Source organism: Dermacentor andersoni, chromosome 1 (assembly GCF_023375885.2).
Source record: "Dermacentor andersoni chromosome 1, qqDerAnde1_hic_scaffold, whole genome shotgun sequence".
In the NCBI taxonomy this organism is placed as follows: domain Eukaryota; kingdom Metazoa; phylum Arthropoda; class Arachnida; order Ixodida; family Ixodidae; genus Dermacentor; species Dermacentor andersoni.
The window spans coordinates 281,898,821-281,921,760 of NC_092814.1; the positions used below are offsets into that span (position 1 = coordinate 281,898,821).

Sequence of the window (22,940 nt, forward strand, 5' to 3'; positions counted from 1 at the left end):
ACATGCTAATTATGAGAAGTTCGCTACTGCTTAAGATGGAATCAAATTATGGAACTTTACACCTTATTACTTGACACCTACCTACTATAACATGTAACATGCGTGTCATATATGGTAAACTGTAATCAGCCACACACAAAAAAAGCAAATTACAGTGCATTTAAATGAAAGTGCAGCTTGTCCAATTTTACTGAATTTTATTAGTTATTCATAATGCTCTATTTGTGATAGTATCCATGGTAGAGGGGTGCCTTCTGTGTGGCCCTCTGACTCAAAGCAGGCACTAGCCACCATTGGAAACGGACCTCCAATGATAACCAATGCAGCATAGGATTCAATGTAAATCACCCTGTTCTTTGCATGCAGAAAAACACTGATGAAGAAAGAATAGAAATGTTTTTCCACCATGCATCTAATCCAAATTGCCTAAATGTCAGCTGTCCATTGCAGGCCAACTTGAGTTATGGTAGAAATATATGACTCTTCAGTCATGATTTTATATGTCGTGAAGTTTCTATAGTTTTAGCCTAAATTGATTCAATGTTCGCCCCCCTTTAGCGTCCATTTAACAAAACTTCTAGAGAAAGATATCAGATAATAAAGTAGCAAAACTTTCTCTGATACTCTCACTCTCTGGTTCATGCACGCTTTCAAAGATAAGTTAATTGTGCTTTCATGCAGCAGTTGGCAAAGAAAAGGACTTATGAGCCCATATGGTCAAGAGCCTTATAATGGGCACAAATATGCACACGCTTGGAAAAGCTTACTACCCAACCTTACTACAACTTCCCCCCCGAAAAAAAGTGAACATACTTTCAGTAACCCAATGCACATAACTGTCCTTTGAAAAAACAGGTGGCTTGTTGTTCACATCTTGCACAGAGAGTGTCACTGTTGTAAAGGCTTTCTGTGGTACCACACCTCCATCAACAGCATACACCTGTAGATATATATATATATATACACACACATAGAAATGTTGTCATACAACAATTACATTGCGTGCTCACACAGCACAGCATTGTGGCGCAGCAAAAGATGAGGGCGCCTTTTTATGTTGCTTCTGTCATCCCTCATCTTTTGCTGTGCCAAAATTCTGGCAAGTAAAGATGATGAATTGGTTGACATAGAATAAAGCAAGTGCTAAGCCTGTACTGTTTCATTCTAGCCAATCTGTTCTTGGTGTTTTTTGGTATAATAACTGACCATGCTTTATGCACTAAAGCAACAGTCAGGCTGAGACGTGCCATAGTAGAGGGCTCTGGGTTCATTTTGGCCAGCTGGAAATTATTAGCATGCAACCTAATCGTAGTAAACACAGAAAACATACAAGCACAGTAAATAGGCACTGTAACATTCTACATCCTATCGGAATGCAGTAGCCTCTGTCAAGAACAGAACATCTGAACATGTGCTCATCAGCAGAACACTACGAGTGTCAGGCCCCCGTGGTGGTTAATTTTTCGGTATGTGCCAACAAAAGATTAATTTTGAATGCTAGAATCCTCAGAGAGAGAGAGAAAGAGAGAGCAAGAGAGTAGAATTTATTTACAGAAAGGCAGAGAGCATGAACTACAGCGTGCCCTGGCCTGTTACTCTACACTGGGGAAAAGAGAAGTAAAAAAATCATGCATGATGATGATGATGATGATGATGATGATGATGATGATGTGAGAAGGAGGTCCGTATATATGTGTTCAAGTCCACAATGTTCCGGCATCTCTAAAGCCCTGCATCTAGCTTAGTAGCTCGTAGAAAGGCTAAAGCTGCACTTGTTGCCTGTTAGAAAACTCGGGACACTAAACCAGACAATCTGTGCTCTGTGTCATTGAAATATTTTCAGTACAGCACTTTGATGATTTTATTATAGTCAAATTTACAGGTAGCAAATTTTCATTTTTACACAACCAACTTTCATTGTGAAGTGTTATTTCTTGCAGATTAACATAGCCATGTTTCCTGAAGAAAGAAACATAGCAAACAGAAAACACTCAAATAATGAACTGTCACTTATTTAACATGAACACACAAAAGCAAGCACATTAAATTCAACATGCATTTTTAGGTATGTGCAGTATGCACACACAAAGCAGGTAACAAGAAGCATGGCAGCCCCACAAAGCTTACCACAATGTGGTATGAGTCTCCATTCAACTCCCTGTCTAAGTTTGCATTCGTTGATGTACTGAGGATTCCGGTCAGTTTGTTTAGAACAAAGTTGTCCCTGGCACCAGAATCAATGTAGTAGCTGATGTTCCCATCTGGGCCATCAGGGTCAGTGGCCACTAACTGGATAACAGAAGTTCCTGTAAAAAATGTGACACTGTTATGTATGACAAGGAAAAGAAAGCCTGCAGGAGTTACATACCCCCAAAATATGCAGTGCTTCTGTCCAAGCATAGTATTTGACATTTTATAAAAATATGTGAAGTGCCCAGCTAACCAAATTACCTAGAATGCCTCGCAAGGTGGTACTGATGATGCGGCTGTTTTTTGAAGGGAGCTTTCCACATGACGAATGAATGGAAGGCATGAAATACAATATCTTCATTAATGCCTTTTTTGTTTGCCACTGTTACAAAATAAGTAATGCAATGTTGTTTGATTCATACAACACAGCAGTACTTGCATCAGAAAGGGTACTTCAAAAGTTCTGGGTCAAGTAAGTGAACACTGCCAAGGTTAGTCTTAGATGTTTTTCAAAATGCACCAAGCGTTTTTGTTTTTTGCAATATGCTTGTTCTCACATAATTACCCTGCTCAGGCACTAATTGCCCTTCAGACACCCTCTCACCCCTGAGCTCTGAACTACAAAGCACTTCCTTGCCCCGGCAAATGCTCAACAGGTCTACCACAAGTTGTACATAGGAACTTTATTTCTGTGGCTTCTCAAGCCTCAAGATCGGCGAACCCCCATCCAGTCAACCTAACCCAAGATACATGTGATGTATCTGGGGCTAATCTTGGGTCATCCATACTCTGACCATCTTTTATATGCTGCACAGTGTGGATGAGCTATCGTCACTTCCTGACTCCCACTTGCTGGGTGAGCTTCGTGCAAGCCCAATTCCACATCACTATGTGTACCACCCAATATGAGGCATCTGCCACGGCGAGTAACCACTGAGTGGCTCATAGCTCACAGTCGAGAGGGTGCCCAAAGGGTGATACAAGGAGGCTATAATCAAGGCGTGTCCTGCTGATGTGTGCTCACTTATTTGACTCCCCCAGGGAACACGAAGCAAGGTTTGTGTCGGATGTACAGCTTCGATGCGGTAACAAGTCGTGTTCTTGCCACGACAGTAGCTCCTGGAAATCAAACTTGGCAAACGACCCTCAACACATGCAAGCAGGTGAGGATTTGCAGGAAAATTGATCCCCACAACTATGATGGAACATTCCAAAGCCAGAACTTTGAAACAGCACGGGTCCTTCAGTACATACTGATCAGCAGAAACATAATGGTGGACTGCATACAACAATAAAGGTTCCCTATACAACCTGCGAGTCCTCTTGTACACAATCACTTTACAATTTTTACTGCTTATTGATAACCAGCATGGTAAAACTTCTCCACACAAACGCAGTGAGCGCTCTAAAATGCCGGTGTGCAAGAAAACAAATGGTTGCCATGACCACATTCATTTATTTTTTCTGGACGCATGATGTCAAGCCTACACTCACTCATTCTTGAGCACACCTGCGCCTCAGCCACATGCAAATTGTTCATAAAAGACAATATGCTAAATCCTCAAGCTGATTTCTTCACACAGATCAACCACAGCCACTCCCTTTACAACCAGCCGCCACCGACAACAACCGCACGTGACGTCACTGCACTAACCCTTTAAATCTAACATGCCGAGCATAATGAGGCTGTCTTCGATGAAGATAGGCCCTCCTATCGAAATGTTGGCCAGCCTTTCTGAAGCACTTTATCCCTGTTTATAACCTTTATACCACAGTGTGCTATTCCATCTGTAAGCCCCTTTCTTCATTTTGGATCTTTTATATTGTTATACACTGCAATTCACTCCATGAATTTTGGCTTCTTCACACCATATCTGCAGATTTATGATGCAGTGCTTTTCACAACAATGTGTGAGCTATGTATACCACAACCCACATACACATGTGCACACACACGCATGCACACCTACACACAAACATATTACAGAACAGGACAATGAAAAAAGAACAAATTGAACACACCACTACTGTTCATTTTATCCTTCTTTCAAAGATGTGCTCTACAATATCGGCATGGTCTTGTCAATGCATACGGCAAGTGAAAAAGGAGAAAGACATAAACAACACTATTTGCACCATTAATTTTCCAACATGTTAAAGAAATTCTTTTTTCATCATGCAATGGGCTAAAATAAATGTAGAAAAGGATGATCAAGAAGGTACAAAACAAATATGGCAAGCTGCCACATTTATTTTGTATCTCTTAAAACACACATAAATGCTCACAACCTTATTATACTTATGATGTAATCACAGGTGCTCCTGAGAAAATTTTAAATGCAAAAAACAAATGCAAAATAGCTCTGATTTAGAGAACTACGTGACAAGACAGGTCAAAATAACAGCTGCTCAAGAAAAGAAAGTGCAAGCGACTCTAGTGTTTGCAAATTTGTGAACGTGCTTGCACATGTTAACAAAACTGAAATATAAGAATGAAAACAGGATGGCCAGAAGAAATGCTGTTTTTTTCATTCTTCTTTCGTTATATCAATAATTCATAGTAAATGTAAGACAGATTGACAATAATGAGGAAAAGTTCAGTTTCCAGTTTCATTCATTTATCTTCCATCTCACTAAAAGTTTGCAATGTGTGCTTCAGTGTACTTAGCACAAAAAACATAAAGATATATAAGATAGAGCAAACATGGGTACACAGTCAAATTCAAAATAAAAAGCTTCATTTTTACTCTTGCATGTTAATAACTGAACACTTCAAATTCTTTACCTGGAACCCTCATTTCATGCAGCACAGTGCCACATCACTTTTTATTGTGCCCTATTCAGTTACATGTCTGACATGCATGACATGCAATGTTGCGGCAACATACATCATGTTTCACATTGTAGCAAAAAAATGATTCATATATACCTGAAACAGCGCATGATTGAAACTCTCTATATCAATGCCACAGCTGCAGAGAAAGCACCTCAGCAGGATCCCTTGCTAACCATAACACTAATATGGTCCAAAAAAGCTCACTCTTCACACAAAACTCCATATGTGAGTGCATGCTACATAAACAATGCGAGGGATGCCCCCAACATGGGCAGAAGTGGCATAGTGTATGCAGCGTTGCTAAATGGCTGTGCAGTATGTAGGCTACTCATTTTGTGACGTAAGTGCTAAATCTTATAATTAATTATTAGTAAATATCATGATTATATACATCAATATTTAATGAATACAGTAGCATGATCATACTATAAAAATTCTAGTAACTCTATTATGCAACTTTCTGTTCTTACTCAATATAAAATACTTCACAAATTTATAGCTAAAAAAAAAGAAACACCACAAGGTCAGGCAGTAAGAAAACAGGATTAGTGCAAAAACAAGAATAGCACTCATCCTGTTTCCTCCAGCCTGTACTTGTGTTTTTCTGTGCTACAAACTTGTGAAGAAGTCATACGAACAAGACCGAATGTCAGCCCTTGTCAAATGCAGACGATCACTGATTACAAGCACTGCTAGCATGCATACTAAAAAAAAAGCAAGAAGCAATATTCTTACCTGGTTTAGCATTTTCATTGACACTAGCTTTGTAAGGGGCATTCAAAAAGTAAGGGGCACCTTCATTTTTCCTCTGAAAATTTAACACAGGGAAAAGTGAGCATGCCAGCATACAGAATACCTGCAATTTAAAAACAAACCATACTTCACCTCATTAACAAAAGTTCTCACCTTCAGCCGAATAATGAGTGGAATTTCTGATGCAAGTCGTGGTTCACCAAAGTCGGTGGCTTGAATGATAACTTCAAATCGTGTGGCACCGTATGGAGCTGCAGTGATGTTCAGGCTTCCCAAGAGTGAGAGCTCACCTGTCTCAGCATGAATAGAAATCACTTCTGGGCGAGTGAGGTTAGTGGCTTTGATCATGTACTGAACACGACCATTGCCTTGGTTAGGTCCATCAGCATCTGTGGCCTGCAGATAAAAAGGCAGTGGCAGTGTTTATGTGAACTGATTCACCAAAGCTATTCAATAACATACTGCAAGAACACCATAATCACAGCTGAGGCAAGCAAAGGAACAACACCAGTGAGCGATAAGCAGGCAAATCCCGAGGGTTCTTGCAATGTAAAAAATCCAGTTCCCCTGCACGACAAAATTTCTTGCTTCACTTCTACGCACAGCAAATGCATGGCAAAATCTGGTGACACTGAAACAGACAGTGAAGCTATGCAAGTCAAGTGGACATTGTCTACATTTAGAAGAACATAGTTCTGCTCTTTCTCTTCAAATCTGTGAGAGCAATTTTCAAAACAGCTCTCGACATTTCCTGTGTTTTACCTTCCTCTTCATGGCTGGTTTATTATTATATACTGCGCGACAAAACACAACTAGCATCGATTTCTTTTTTAAGCTATAGCCTTGATTCCACTACTAAGCAGCATAAAAGTGCTATATTTATCGCATCACGTGGCTGAATATATAGCTATGCAGCATGCTACCCAGCATGCTACTACTGATAAATCTCACTCAAGTGGCACAAGATATAGCCTATTACACCACACTGCAACAAGGAGGAAAAGGCAAGACAACAGAACTTGTAGTTGTGGGTGCAGTTACTAATGCTCATTCTAACTGTTGCGCCATTTTTCCTATGTGTTGTACATTTAGTAATACAATATAGTTCAGAGTCATGTTGCTGTGCACCACATCCACCACAAGTATTTCCTAGCAATTCAGTGAGGCAAAATTTCATCACATAAATTCCATGTATCCAATCCAGACTGCAGCAGTCAGCAAAACAGAAAGCTCTACTGATTTTGACAAGGTTTCCAAGCCCTGGAACGATCATATACTCCTTTACGACTGCCCATAGTCTACAATAAAACAGCATGAAAATGACTAGTACACAAAGACCAGCTTAGATCTTTTATGACATCGAAGTACAGCTAATGTGCGTTGCAATAGTGCACTCCTCTAAGAGATAACTGCCGAGTTAGTTCGTCCTGCATAATTCTTCAAGTGAATTAGCACTGAAGATGGACAAACACATTATAATTGCGATGAACATATGTTTAAAGACCAACAATTCTCCATCATTTTCACATACCTTAACAAAGACAGGCGAGGCGAACTCAGTAGCATCCTCCACCAAGTCTACAAGATAGCTGTCCTTGGTGAACTTGGGTGCATTGTCATTTACGTCCACAACTTGTATAAAGAGGTTCACAGAGGACACCTTGCCACCTCCATCTTGTGCCTCATATGTGAAGGAGTAGTTTGGAACACTCTCATAATCAAGGCAGCCATTTTTGCAGGAGGCAATCTTGATACGCCCAGTATCTTTTTCTACCATGAACCTGTGTAAGAGAAACAAATGCGTCTTACAAAAATGAAGCATCATTACAGAAAAAGAAAACATACTACTGAACACAAAATGCCCATGCTATCTCTAAAACCAATTTTTGAGGTCTGCAACAAGTGCTTTCAATAGGCTTAATGATGGGCTGCACTCCAATGCGTAAATATGCTGAAGCACACCAAAGGCTGCTAGGCAAAGATTACATTCAAAGCTACTACAACTTATACTTACATCATACTGGGTTTGTCCAAAAATTAATGTCAGTGATTGTATTCTGAAGCGACTAAACATCGCAGCGCGCTAGGACCGGTTAGGATTAGTGGAGGGGGAAATTAGCTCGGTTGGGATTGGTGGAGGGGAGTCAGCTTATGCGTGCGCAGTCACTCAATCGTCTGCGAACATCTGGAGAGTAAGCACAGGCTTTTCTGTGAAACTTGTTTTGATTTCCCACGCAAGCCATAATGCAGCACTCGTTGGAACAAAGGCTTGTCATCAAGGGGTGTGCGAAACTTGGCAAGTCTACAGCAGAAACTTTTACTATGATAAAGATCTCCTTTGGTGATAATTGTTTGTTGGAACGTCAAGTCTACCAGTGGCACAAGGCCTTTTTAGAAGATCGTGAAGAGGTCAGTGATGAAGCCTGCACTGGATGACCATCAACGACCGTTACCATCGAAAATGTGATAAGTGTGAAAGGCGTTTTAAACTTGGACTGTTGTTCGAGTGTCCAGTTAGCGGCACAGACATTAGACATTCTAAAAATTACGTTCATGAGATTTTGACAAATAATTTGCATATGCAAAAAAGTGTGCATGAAGATTGTGCCCAAAGTATTAATGGATGACCAAAAATCGAGCCAAGTTGAAACATGCCAGGAACGTTGGGACTTGTATAAAAGTGATCCCCACTTTTTTGACAGTGTCATCCCAGATGACAAGTCTTGGTTGTCTGAATACAACCCCAAAACAAAAAGGCAAAGTGCCGAGTGGCACATCTTGGCATTCCCTTGCCACAAGGCCAGAAAGAGCAAGTCAAAGGTCAAGATGATTTTCATTGTGTTCTTTAACATCAGGGGGCTTGTCCACCATTAGTTTGTGCCACATGGTACAATGTGAAAGTGCTCAAGAGACTCAAACGAAAGGTCATCGCATCTGGCCTGACATCGTAGACAATTGGAAGCTTCACCATGACAACGCGCCAGCCCACACTGCCTTCCTGGTTGATTCAAAGGTGCCAACGTTTTCCCAGCCGCCTTACAGTCCTGATGTGGCTCCCCCAGACTTCTTTTTGTTTCTGCACTTGAAAACGCCCCTGAAAGGACATCATTTTGGGAGAGTTGACAGAGTCAAAGAGGTTTGCTCCAAGGCTCTAAAGGACATTCCGGAGGAGGCCTACTGTGACGTCTTCAATGCCTGAATATCTTGCTGAAAGCGATGCATCGATGCAAGAGGAGCCTATTTTGAAACCTTTTAATGTGTTGTACCGATCTCATCAATAATTTTTTTTTAATTGACTCCGTGAGATTACTTTTCGGTGGTACCATGTATTACCTTAACACACATGTAATTACACCTGAGGAGGGCATCATCCATTGCATTACTACAAAGCAATATACCAAACATGTAAATACATAGTAAAGCTGAGTACCTTTGGAGTTGAAAAAAGAGGCTCAAATTATGTGCCAACTAAGCTTGCACACACAAAAACACTACATTTTCTCACTTCCTTTAGGAGTGAAGAAAACAAGGCCTGAAGTAACTCTAGAGTTAGGACCTGAGTTTAAGCAAGAGCCCCCCAAAGTTTGGAGTGAAAAAAATATCCGCAAATACGTAAATGCATAAAGGATCATTTTCACCCTTATCTGTTTTCTTAGCTGACCTACCATCTCATAAAAAAACTTGGGTAGGCTGCATCAGGGATGTAGCCACAATGGGGTACACGAAACATCGTGCGCTTGTTGCAGACAGTGTATGGGCACTAAGGTACAGAAATGGCGTAACCAAATACACAAGTTACATTTATTCACACGTTAGAAAGAGTACATGCCTAACTCATGTTACAGCTAGTTGGGGTCTTATGATCTAATTTTGCAATCATGCCCGCTCCCTATTCATAGGGGTCCTATTTGTTTTGCAGAGGGTGTCTAGGCACTAGGGTAAAGAAATGACCCCCCCTTGCTGGTGGAGCCCGAGGCTGCCCTGCAGTGCTTGAGCCCGCCACACTTGTAGATGGTTCGGACTCCTTCGCTCGTCTCAATCTATTGCGCTTGCACTCCCTGTAGAGATGGAAATGCTCCGTCGTGGTGAAAGGGGATGCGTATCCCTCTGTCTCGCTGCTCAAATATCTTAACACCATTTATGCACCCTATATGTCAATCTCGGGGGCACCATAGCCGAGCAAGCGTGAAATTTCTGCAAAAGATTGCATACTTAGTAGGCCTTGTAGCTCCTGATAAGCACAGGTTTGAGTTTCATGGATTATGCATGTTACTGAGTAAGCTCTCTCAAATGCGACCACTCCCACTCAGATCGACAAAAGTATGCAACCAAGCTACAACTCTCTGAACGCAGATAGAGAGGGTAAATTTAGCTCCAATTGCATCATGAGTGGCATGACAATGGAACTATCGGTGCATGTGATCCATGCATGATCGGGTAATGGCTTTCTTACTCTACACAATGACAACAAAGTAAAGTGCATGGGTAGCATGGTTGCAAAGGTATAAGCAATAACGCTAGAACAGGTTTTTGTTACATTGATTTCAGCAAGCGCCCCCCTTTTGGATTTTATAAGGACGTTAAGCATCAAAGGAAAACGGTCTCACTCTCAAGACCTTTTCATAAAGACAGCACATATTATCCACATGAGAAGCACACTACCTAGCTGAAAATATAGTTCCTCCAATAAGGCTGTTCTTCAATCATGTTCCACACCATCAAAGCTAATAATAAAGCACTACTGTGCAAACACATCGCTTTAATACAAAAAAGCTATACGTAATCATTAGGAGATGAAAGCATATCTTCACAGTAATATCAGACTCATGCATTTGACTTGTGATCATTTGATGGCAGTCAATTCAATTGGTTGCTTAATTTAATCGTACCAAAAAGTACCAGCTAGCAGCAACATATTTTTGAAGGCCAAGCCTTCTCCTATCCCATCCCCAAAACAATGGCACGTTTTAGTCAATTCAGCCTTGCCTAATGTGTGCACAGGCCTACATGCACTGCCCTTGGCAATGTAAATATCCCACCAGAGTGACTACCAGGGTATTGAATGCAATGTTTCTGGGCAAAAAGACAAATATAATAGAAAGGAATAAGAGTGCAGCTGAGGAAACTCTATCTTGCACTTAAACTGGATAAGTGGACTTGGAGAAGGAAAAAAGGAACATTCTCGTCAAATATCCAAACAGGACAGCAAAAGTCTGCACACAGCAGTCACTGCATCTGCTTTATCTCTTTTTACAGTGGAAGGCTAGAACAGCAAAAACGGCACAAGGGCCTGTAAGAAGCTTATTTACAAGACGGCTTCAGAGGCACCAATGTCATTTCAGAGATGGTACCTCCTGCCAAGAACACTGACCTTCGACCAAATCACAGTAGCATCTCATTAGAAGGTCTCATCAATGTCAACAGGGACGTGAAAGTGCACAGTTCTGTGAGATACTTAATGATTGGGCGCAGTACTCACTACTGCAGAGATGTACCTGCATGACGCCCAGCTGAAGACACATTTAATTACATGAATGCACTCTGTGCTATGCTAGCTCAAGCATGTGTTTAGGCACAAACAACAGCACATGATCGTAGGCTAGACTACTTGGCAAATAAAACGGCTGAAACTTTATTCAGCATTATGCTCTTTAATTAGATCTAACAGATAATTCAATGAATTCATGCAGTACAGTCAATGTTGAATTAACAGCAGTCAACTGTATCTGAGAAAGGTAGAAAGAAATGAAGATGCCTACTTTTCTGATCCGTAGCCTTTCATAGAGTATGAAAGTTTCCCAAATGGTCCACTGTCAGCATCATACGCCTGAAACAAGACACAAAAAATCACAAAGTCAGCCTGCACTGCTAAGTCAAACAGCTGACATTGTGAAAGTTGGATGCTACATTTTTTCTTCCTACCTCAAGAGAGAAAATGGTCATGCCATTTCTTGCATTCTCAGGTACCTGTATCAGGTATTGCTCATTCTCAAACATGGGCCCATTATCATTGGCATCAGATAGAGCTACAGTAACAGTGGCACTTGCAACTTCAAATCCATGCTGTGATGCAACAACCTGCAATGCACACCAAAGCAGAAACACAGCACCTCCGTAAGTATGTTTAGACTGATCATGTACGTAATACAGCTTGGCATCCAAAATCAACATGAGGAAAAATACACTCTTGAAGACACTTTCAGACCTAAGATTGTAGCATCATTGCATCTTTCTGCTGTCTTATGACTATAATACAACTCCTTAAACATGCAGCATATTCATCATGAACTGAATATGCTGAGTACATATTAAGAAAATGAGAATTCATGCATCAGTAAAAGTAAAGCACAGAGCAGAGGCACAGTGAATTAATGCTACATAATATCCCTGATGTCCCAGCTGCAAGTTTGCTGCGAGGCAGAAGCAGCACGCCAGTAAGTACTTCATTTTTAATATTCAGACCTTATGCTTAGCTAGCAAACGAATATAGAAACACAAATATGCACTTCCAAAAGTGCTATTTTCTCCCACAGCCTGTCATGAATGCCATGATGAACACCTGATCATGAAAGCCTGATGAAATTAACCAAGATTCCTGGTCATAACATGAGAATGAACACCAGTTACCTAATCGATTTTCATATTGCAGGTATGGCAAATATGAGAACTACATGAGGGTAGATTTATTTTCACATTTCACATTGAGCAGTGCCTCATAAGGCAGTAGGATGTTGATGGAGAAAAACATGAATAATAAGTAAACACTGCCCAATTTTGGTGACTGCATGACAAATAACCATTTCAATGTGTGCAATGAAACATACATAACAAGGGCACCATTAATGACATAGCCATGATTGTCAACCTGCAGTGTTTATTTTTCCAGAGGCAGTGCAACCATTTAACTTACTTCTGTCTTTTTAAAATTTTTTGAGCCTACTAAGTGCACTGAACCTGTGGCACACTATCAGCGGGAAGCATGGCAGGCACTCCTTTAAGTTCTTGCAAATCCTGTAGGTCAAACAAAGTATACAACTTGTTTGTCATATGCACTGTGACAGCAGGATTTTCTAGCATTTACTAACCTCAAACACAAACATGCGGGCATTTTCATCTTCATAATCAAGCCGGCTAGCATCAGCAACTTTGATGAGCACAGGAGTGCGACCGACTGCTGATGGTGGGTACACAGAGAAGACTCCATCGGAGTTGTTGACATTTCGCAGGGTCAGGCCAAATCTTGCATTTTCACCCTGTGCAACAAAAAGCCTTCAAATTTCACACTGCCAGTAGCAAAAAAAAAGAACAATAAGAAATATGGCCATTGCATATTCATCAGCAGCTCAGTATAAAATGGTAAACCAAAAATAATTTACGTATTTTATTATCCTACAGTAGTACTATTTACAGTCCAATGTCCAAGCTAGTGTGCATTTAGTTCACATTAAATCATTCAAGATCATTAGCAAGCCTCTGTGCACCCTAAATAATTTACTATAGTAGCTCATCTAATAACAAATTTTGTTTTATATTATATATTATCGACACAAACTGAGTTAACACTATTGTTTCCTACCCAGGTACACAGAAAATATGCATTCGTTTGTAAATATTTGTTTGTTTTGTCATTCCATCATGCAGCAGACCTGCATAAATCTGACGCAACTACTGCAAGCCACATAGATTGTTGCAAAATAGCAATGTAGTAATTTAAGTTAGAATGTTGGAAAAAATTGATACATAATAATACAGAAAATTCAAAATGAGCAAGGTCTGCTGGCAGGAGTTAACATGCAGTGGTCTCTATGATGGAGCTATAGAGAGGTACATACGCATATACAGGCGCCGACAAAAGTGGTATACTCCATGCAGGTTGCTACTGCAGTGGCGTCGCTCAGCATTTTGGCGAGCTGAAGCGCGAAACAGTGACATGGGTCAAGCGACATGCTTGCAGATAATAAAGCGCACCCATTGACAGTCTCGATTCCAGATGCTGCCTGTAGATGGCGTTGCGATGCAGTTTGCCGTTGCTCCGGCTCCTGCTGCGTGGAGTATACCACTTTTGTCGGCGCCTGTACCTTAATACAGAAATTGCATTGTACTGTGTAAAAATAATCAGCCTAATGTCTTAGATCTGTATCTCAAATACTTTTCAACTTTGTGTGTTGCACCTGTATCACGATAAAATTTCAAAGCATGTTTGCCTAGATCTGCGTATCATTATTTATTGAAATTTGTCCAAAGAAAGCCTGCAAACACTGTAACCATTCCACCCAGATAAAGCATACATAGTTGTATGCAACCATCAGCCTTTTCATGCACACCTTCAACATAAAGTACAAATGAGTGGAGGCAGCGACTGCGTTTTTTACCACGTGCTAAGGAACATGTACCAGCTGTTCCGCCCTGCTTGTAAGCTGTTCTCGTCACAACATTTACAGTTGCCTAAGTTAAAGGGCAGAGTTTAGAAGACCATTTTAACAAATATGCATATACTGACAGAATATCAACTTACAACGTCATTATCATTGACAACCATGTCAAGGCCTGGGATGGCAGAGCTTTCTGGTGTGTCCTCAGATATGATGACGCTGAAGTTGTGGCTGTTGAACTCGGGCAAATGATCATCAGTATCTGTGATGACAATGTTGACATCCGACATGGCCATTTCACCCTTTGGAACACCATCAACCATTTCAACTGCCTGCAAAGCAAACATTTTTTTCAGGAAACTAACTTCGCTAGCCCTTTTTTTGCAATTGAATTTATTGAAGTCTTCATCCCTTCACTTGTCCACAATTTTCCTTCAAAGTTGCATAACAAAATTAGAAACCACAGTAATGAAATTCACTTAAGAGTTATGTATTACCAAATGTACCACTCAGTGGCAGTATTTGTTTGTAAAGTGTATTTAGCCAACCAAAGCAGAAATTCAGCAATACCTGCAACTGAAAGCTGTAGAGTCCACCACTTTTTTCAATGTCGGCATCTTCCCGGTCGATTGTCACATCAGAAGTCTCCACCACAACATGGTGAATGCCATTGTCATCAACGTCCACTGTCCCTAACCTGAAGTATCCCTTGGTATCTAAAATGTATCAAGACAGGCAACACATAAAACATATGTCCAGTAAAGTGTGCACTGCATGTATAAGACAGAGATTCTTAAAAGGAAGCTTTAGCTCAGGCCTAACTCCGATGCGACCTATTCAAGTACATGTAAAACGCAAAAATGCTTTTCGGAGATAACCCTTGACAGATTTTAATGAAGTTTGTTGTATTTGATGAGAGAAAGTTCAATTCTAGTGACTGTTGGAAGCGGAATTTCGATTTGGGGCCTGAATTTTGTTAAAAGAAATTCAAAGATTGCGCAAGTTCGAAAAAAAATTGACGTACAAAGTTTATAAATTACCAGCTCTGCACCAAGAACAGATATTGCGCTTCTGTAAACGGCATCCATTAGATCATTAAAAGCGGAAAATGCAATATGTCGATTTATATCTTATGTGAGTTTTTTACGTTGAGTACAAGGGTTCTGCAAAAGCTGCATTTTCATATTACCGAATTTTTTCAGATTCATGTGTAACATAAATTTTGTCCACTTTAGATGTACTATCAGATGCAATTCACAGAATTGTGCTATCATTTTTCCTTGCTGGGTTATATAGTTGTAAACTTGATAGTTTTGTTTACTAAATATGTTCAATTTATGCCCATTTTTAATTAAAAAATTGACGGCCTAACTCAAAAATTTGGAACCAACAGTCGCTAGATTTTAAGTTTTTCTTTTAAATGCAACAAACCTCGTCAAATTTGGTGCAGTTGTTGTCAAGAAAAACTAATTCTCCTTTTACACGTATTTAGATAGGCGCACCCGAGCTAAAGCTTCCTCTTAAGGGCCGATTGAAACAGTCTGCAGCTATCCTTCAAAAGATGCCATTTTAAAAGTAATGCCATGGAAATACATAGAAAAAAACTCCATGATCCTTTAACTAAGTATCAAGAGAAGCAAAGGAAGTCATTCAACGTTGAAGCAAAGTACAGAAAATCAATTGCTTTGGACAACAATGCAACAAAAAAAAATTTAATTATGGGGTTTTACGTGCCAAAACCACCTTCTGATTATGAGGCACGCCGTAGTGGAGGACTCCTGAAATTTCGACCACCTGGGGTTCTTTAACGTGCACCTAAATCTAAGTACACGGGTGTTTTCGCATTTCGCCCCCATCGAAATGCGGCTGCCGTGGCCGGGATTCGATCCCGCGACCTCGTGCTCTGCAGCCCAACACCATAGCCACTGAGCAACCACGGTGGATGGACAACAATGCAACACCAGTGCAGCTAAGGATAAGCAAGGACATACATAACCAGCGCTTGCTTTGTGTGTTCTTGCTCACCGTTATGTCAGACAGCAATCAATATAAACAACTTTGGGTTTCCGTGCAATAATGTAAAATATTAGACAAACAACTTCCAATCAACGTATGTATGAAAATAGACACTACAAAATTCAGATAGAAAAAGCTTTCTTGTCATTGTCCGATTCTGAATGCTGATGCCCATTACCAGAGTTCTTCAATGTATCTGATGAATGATAAAATACTGAGAAACTCCGCAACTACCACTGCAGTACTGAGTCTGAAGCATATGATCATTAATTTGCCTAAAACATGTTAGAGTAAACAACATCAAAACTATGTGCTGCAACATTTTGCACTGGGCACATATGCATAAATGTTCATGGTGCTACAAATTTCTACAAGCATTGGCGATGTCGTCGTTACGACAAGAAGGTGAACGTGAGTGCTATGTAACCATAAAAATATCTATGTACCATTAGTAAGTGACTTTAGTGCAATAGCCTGCTACTGTAAATGTCATTTGGAAATTTTCATTGAAACTTTGGCGAAAAAAGAAGAGTCCCGTGCACTTGTGTATCATACCATTGAAGTGAAACCTAAAGCATTTTTTAGGCTTCACCTAAAAGGCAGTCATACCAACAATGCTCCAATGAAGAATAAAAATAAGGTACCTTGCATTAATCTTCATTAACTTTAATGTGCCGCATGCCTCAGCTTAGTGAACTCAGCAGTTTATCTAGACTCAATCTCTATATTTGCAAGTAAATTGTGGAAATGACCATATACAAAAAGCCACAATAAGTAGAATGATGGATCTGGAACATATAGTGGCAGCTTAGAAAAACAATATATATATATATATATATATATATATATATATATATATATATATAAACAGCAATATGTAATCACAAATGCACAATTACAAATTCAACTTACAAATATACACATATATGAACTGCCCCTCCCCAAAATAAAAAGAATACCCATGCTCAACGGCACAATCCCACACACACAAAAAAGAAAAATTGAGTGTCAATGACAATGTCCAACGTGTTTTGTGAAACTTCACCTCGAGCACCTAGACAGACATGCAACATGAATAATTACAGTACATACCTATTCACAGAGCAGAGCTAAGATTGTATCCTGCCAAGCAAAATACAGCAGTGAAATTTACATGCCCTTCATAAATATGCAGCATGATTCCAATCCAGACTACTCAACACGGAAAGTTTACCTGATAATATTTACAGTTATGGTTTGTCAGGCAATTTATACCTCAACAGGAAATTTTCTGACAATTTTCTGACAAGCGTGAGGGACAGGTCCCGATGTGCTTAGGGACCTGTCCCTCACGCTCTTGTGAACCACGTTTTTCAGATGTGCGGATTCTTGCCCGAAGTACTGATACTAGAGCAAGGGAACTGGTTGAAGCCTATCACATAGGCAAGAATGGCAGCTTGTGCATTAGCGAAACTTCGTTATCATTATATAAGGCCGAGAAGAGGTTTCTTGAGCGTTGTGTGTCATAAATGTTTGATTAGATGCGTGAATGAAAGTTTGCTCTGTGCGCATGTGTTGACCTACGGTATATACGTGCCTGCGTTCTGTGAATAAAACAGTTGCGAGTGGCGCCCTGTCCCGTTCTCTTCTCTTGTGTGTGTCTGTTTATTTGGCGCCTTTATATTTTATAATGAACAGCTACCAACTAGCCCAACAGGAAGTGCTTTTAAGTTATGTCCAATGTAGATGAGATGACATTTTTGCTTCAATTTCATGTTTAATCATGTAGAGTCAATGACATAAAAAATTTCAAAACTATTTGAAGAATATTTGGATTTTCAAATAGTGACTATTCAATTTGAGGACCTAATCGAATAGTGACTATTCAATTCAAGGACCTAGTCAAATAGGACAATATTTGATTTGCCATAAGAAAGATTTAGAATATTCATGCACCCCTACTAAAGTTTATTGGATGCTTGAACATCCATCGTATTTAGTTTCATTAAACAAATACAACTAGAAAGCTTTAGCATATAACTTAACCACTTCCCATTACAAGTACCACCCAAACGCCAAGTGTGCTTCGGACATGACAGCTAATCCATGCTGCACCAGGCAGGTGCATGCACAGCGTGAACTACATAGCTTGCATTATGGTTGGAGGTGGCCGCAGCCGTAACTGCAGGTGACAACCCTACGCTAAACTTTATAATTTCCCCAAGTTTGACACTAAGTTCACAAGGATCACTTTTTTTAGTGCAATGCAAAGTTATTTTCAACTTAAACATTCAAATTAGAGAAACACTGGCATTTGTGCAACTTAGCTAAACATTTTCCAACTACCGAAGAGGAAGAACTAGAGCTGAACATACCATTAACCACCTTGAAAGACAAAAGCCTTCTAAATCCAGCATCTGCATCATGGGCCGAGGCCAAGAGAACCGAGGTGCCCTGCCATGAGAAAGCACATGATGTAATTATTTCCCCCATCTTTCCCACTCTTATTTACAATAGTTACAAAAGCTGCCATGAATGCTTTTCATTAACATTCCGTTTTTTAACTGAACCAGCTATAATTTCACATGTTTTATTTACCTCGCATTTTGATTCCTTGAGCTAAACAAAAACACCTGCAAAAGGCCTCTAGCATAGAAATATTGCGAAAAGAACCTCTGGAATTATCAAGTTCAGCTAAGGTTGTAAATTCATTACTGCAAGCATCGTCACACATTTAAAAACCTGCTTTTGTGGCTTTGGAGAACATTACAAGATCGATGTAAAAGAACATTAATTTTTCAAGCGCACGCAAGGTCTTCGCTGTGACATTTACCAAATGGTGTGTAAGCATTTTAACAGAAAGGGATAGAGCTACATATTGTGAGGCATGCTTTTTTGCTCATATTGCACAACATGTAAAAGCCCACATGTAATCATAGCTGGTAATTATTTAATTATAAGTCCCCCCCCCCCATAGTAGTATACAATACTAAAATATTTGTTTCCCAGGTAGTAGTCAATAATGCAAAATTAATGCTAAAATGGGCAACAAAACACTAACAGCTGGTTCCCCCCACAATTACATGATGGCAATCACAGTTATTTTCATACAATACAGCTTTTTTACCAAGATAAGAAAATTTACTTTACCTCAGGGCTATTTTCAGCTACAGTTACAGAGTATGAATCTGCCACAAACAGTGGTGGCTGGTCCTGGACATCATTCACTTTGATAATAACATCAGCTGTTGAATTCATTCGATTTTCCATTGCAAGGTCCTGAAAATAACAAAGTATGATTCTCCTGTACTGCACGACTATCATCATCACTGAAACTACTGACATTTGCAAGTAGACTCATAACATAGGTTGTCTGCTCTTCATAATCAAGGGATTTCTTCAAAATGATTTCTTGAAGGAATCGTCCCATGCCAAGGCGAACTTGCTTCAAACCAAATAGATTACATGTCACTGGTGTCTGGAAATAGAGAAAATATGTGCAAATGTTAGAAGGAAAACTATTAAACTATTGGGTCATGACAAAAAATAGTACTCAATTCAATATGGTATCAATGAAGATTTTAAAAAAAACTGCTTGATAACGTAATGCCAATCTGAAACCTGATGTATGGCAGCATGGGTGATAAAGTGAAGATACAAGGGTTACAATAATTTAATACTAGAAAATGAAAAGGCGTCATTTGCTTTTGTAATGAAACATTCATTTATGCAGGTGGCTGTATCTTGGCATATTGGCACTTCGTGTACTGCACTTGGTACATTTACAAGTACAAGGCATATGTGTGAGCTCATGTTACAGTAATGTTGGGAAAAGTTAACTCCCACTTGAGCTTTCAGTAGTAAAAGAAAAAACAAACTCAGATGATTCCTGCCTTATAAAACAATGCTATCTCAAATGTCTCTTACGTGTTTAAGGAAAGCAGGTGCTTTCTACATTTGATACCAAAGATGTGACAAGAGTTCATCTTGGGAAAATGTTCAAGTGTCATGCTTACCAGGTGTTCCTGGCATGAAACCTCAACGTCAGCATTGATTCCCAAGTCAGCATCCGTTACAATAACATTTCGGTAAATTGTTGTTCCAACTTGAGTATCCTGTTTTAAAGAAGGTCATATACTCATATTTAGTATGACCATTAAGCAAATGTATCATGCTTTTAAATGTTACAAAAAGTGGTACATGACAAAATTCTTTACCTCATCAACATGAAATGTATAAGGTCCATTTTCAAACACTGGAGGGTTGTCATTGTAGTCAAGAATGTTTATCTCCCTTTGTAGTGAAACCTGCAATGCCAACGATGATAGCACAAACCATAAAAGTACAATCAGTGTCCCTTTTCCATCATTAAGAACTCATCACTAATTCAGATCCCATCTTCATTGCAACTGTGCTTACCGTGTTGGCCTTCTGGCCTTGTATCTTTTCATCAGTGACGCTTACAATGACATCAAAAGTGCTTTCCTCTTCTCTGTCCAGTGGCCTTGTAAGCCGCACAACTCCTGTATCTTTATTTACGCTAAAGGTTCCTCCACTGATATAGTAGGAAACTTTAGTGTGTTCTGGATCTATGGCCCTCAGTGTATAGACAGATGCACCTGAAACAGCCATGCTGCATTATTTTTAGTCCAAAGCAGTTCAATGAAAAGTGATTCGCACATTAACTATTGAAAGTGGCCTACCGACTGGAGTGTCCTCCCGCAACGAAAACTTTTCCATGTTTCCACCGACTAGAAATTCTGGAGGGGCATTTGCCTGACCTTGGCACTTGCCTGAAAATACTTTGACATTCAAAATTATTGTTGCATAACAGTGCATCGTAGTTACTAAAGCTAATGTTTAGCACTTCGAGTCAAAATGTGCTTACCTATAAACAAAATTATGGTCAACCACCTCCATATCAGATGTGGGACAAATGTTGTTTCTACAGTCATGCTGTTGTTACAAAGCTCTCCTACTGCTACGTCCTTTCATTCGAACCATCACCTCATCTGAAACGACATTTTTGTTAATGCACTGTATTGTTATGACCATGTGACGTGCATATACGCATGCATCAGTAATGTTGTCACTCGGAGAAATGCTGCAGCGAGGGGACCACATTCCACATTTCTTGCTGCCCAAAGCGTCGCGGCAAAGAAGCCAAGGTTACATAGGCGCACGTATATTTTTACGTGGTAGCTCTCTCTTTCCTTACGTCGCTCCGCAAAACCGGTCATTTAAATCTCGCAACCCCCGGCGCCAGACTTGTGCTGTTTGTTGTTGCTTGTTTATATCTCTGATTATTTATCCCCCACAAGCAAACTTGTAGAAGCATATACACTTGCACAAGGCACCTTATTACTCTGTGGCCATGACATGAAATTGTATGCCTTGTATTTCGGAAGGTCAATGCGATATCATACGATGAAGCAGTAGTATCTAAATCACACGGCGCAAGAGCAACAATCGCGGCATATTTGAAAGTGACGCGGTGACAAAAACATGCAGACTCGTTTTTCCCGACCCAAACTTACATCAATCGGCACTTCTTTAGGCCATCGAGTATTTCACTGAGGGGTGACAACCAGGCAATATCCAGGAGTGGTGCAAATAATCACACGCATTCACTGACCAGCACAAGCACCGATGAGCAGGACCAGCATAACGCACTGATCTTCCGGCCAGGCTCAAGACGCTGCCATTCTTGAAAACATGACCTTCAATGCAATCAGCCGCGAAAGTGCACGGCGAGCAGCCGAGACTCGCACAGCAGCGACGATCGATGAATGCGGCGTGGGAGACACCTTCTTGGCGGCGACGTCCTCAACGCGGGTTGACGCGCCGAACGGGCGAAGTATACTGTTGCTTTTCCGCCCTTCTCACCTGTTGGTCCTCTTCCTTCCACCAAGTGTAAGGTGAACGCGGAAACTGCGTCGCAGCTCGGAACAGCCTATGCGCCGCGCTCTGCAGAAGGGCGGCAGTTCCCAAGGCTTCCACTTGCCGCCAGTCAACGCACTAAACCGGTTTTCCGCCACCATGACTTGACCCACACTGGGAAGGAACCGGTGAGAGGGTGGGCGGAGAGGGTTCCGGGGGCCCGGTTGAGCCTGGAATTCTTCGCCTTCCCAACTCAGGCGCCGCCGACTTCCTCGCGACGATTACGTCAGCGGCCAACAGCGGACGGCTGCTACAGTAGTGGACGCCGTGCGCGCGCGAACCGTTCGCTTGCTGCTAGTAGTCCAGTTGGTAATGTCTGAAATGCAGCCGGGTGTACGGAGGTCGGATGCATCTGTGGCTAGCCGCATTGCTTGGTTTCGGTCTCGCAAAGGAACGCGTGTAGAGTCGGAGTCATGTGCAACCGGTTTGTTGCAATACTGCGTTGTACGAGGATGGTGTCTGAAAGAATGAAGACATGAAATATGACCCGTCCGTAAATATAATTTCGTAATAAAATTATCGGCATGAAACTTTATTTCAATATGCACCCATTCCAACCAGTGCCGCTTTCTGCCCTACTGAAACTCTAGGACAGTACTTATCACAAGAAGTCACGAGAAGGACAGTACTTGTAGCATAAGAGCTCAAAGTTAGGAAATGTTCCGGCAACAAACGTATATATATATATATATATATATATATATATATCCAAGCTAACGGACGAGTAACATAGCCGTATCGGTATAGTGCAACGCACGCGACAACGCATGCGACATTTCAACTACAGCTAATTCCTCAATGCTTTCCTTGGCTTCATTGTCTCTTGGCTTTATGTTCATGATTAACAAAAGTGA

General features: G+C 40.6%; 1 protein-coding gene across 2 annotated transcripts in view; it reads right to left on the reverse strand.

The window, feature by feature from the left end:
* The window catches only part of Cad74A (cadherin 74A), a 107,460-nt gene extending 84,856 nt beyond the window's left edge, over positions 1-22,604 (reverse strand). For both annotated transcript variants that reach the window (XM_050195934.2, XM_055063207.1), the window contains exons 1-19: positions 21,684-22,604; positions 21,035-21,158; positions 20,850-20,939; positions 20,566-20,765; positions 20,364-20,453; positions 20,163-20,261; positions 19,490-19,624; positions 19,297-19,425; positions 18,522-18,600; positions 14,722-14,867; positions 14,295-14,483; positions 12,865-13,032; positions 11,702-11,857; positions 11,539-11,606; positions 7,311-7,560; positions 5,933-6,175; positions 5,762-5,834; positions 2,128-2,306; positions 814-940 (exon numbers count right to left, since the gene is read on the reverse strand). In XM_050195934.2, coding sequence (XP_050051891.1) covers positions 814-940; positions 2,128-2,306; positions 5,762-5,834; positions 5,933-6,175; positions 7,311-7,560; positions 11,539-11,606; positions 11,702-11,857; positions 12,865-13,032; positions 14,295-14,483; positions 14,722-14,867; positions 18,522-18,600; positions 19,297-19,425; positions 19,490-19,624; positions 20,163-20,261; positions 20,364-20,453; positions 20,566-20,765; positions 20,850-20,939; positions 21,035-21,101 — 2,488 coding nt within the window. In that variant the 5' untranslated portion in view covers positions 21,102-21,158; positions 21,684-22,604. The remainder of the gene's footprint in view (positions 1-813; positions 941-2,127; positions 2,307-5,761; positions 5,835-5,932; positions 6,176-7,310; positions 7,561-11,538; positions 11,607-11,701; positions 11,858-12,864; positions 13,033-14,294; positions 14,484-14,721; positions 14,868-18,521; positions 18,601-19,296; positions 19,426-19,489; positions 19,625-20,162; positions 20,262-20,363; positions 20,454-20,565; positions 20,766-20,849; positions 20,940-21,034; positions 21,159-21,683) is intronic.
* Positions 22,605-22,940: the final 336 nt, after the last annotated feature.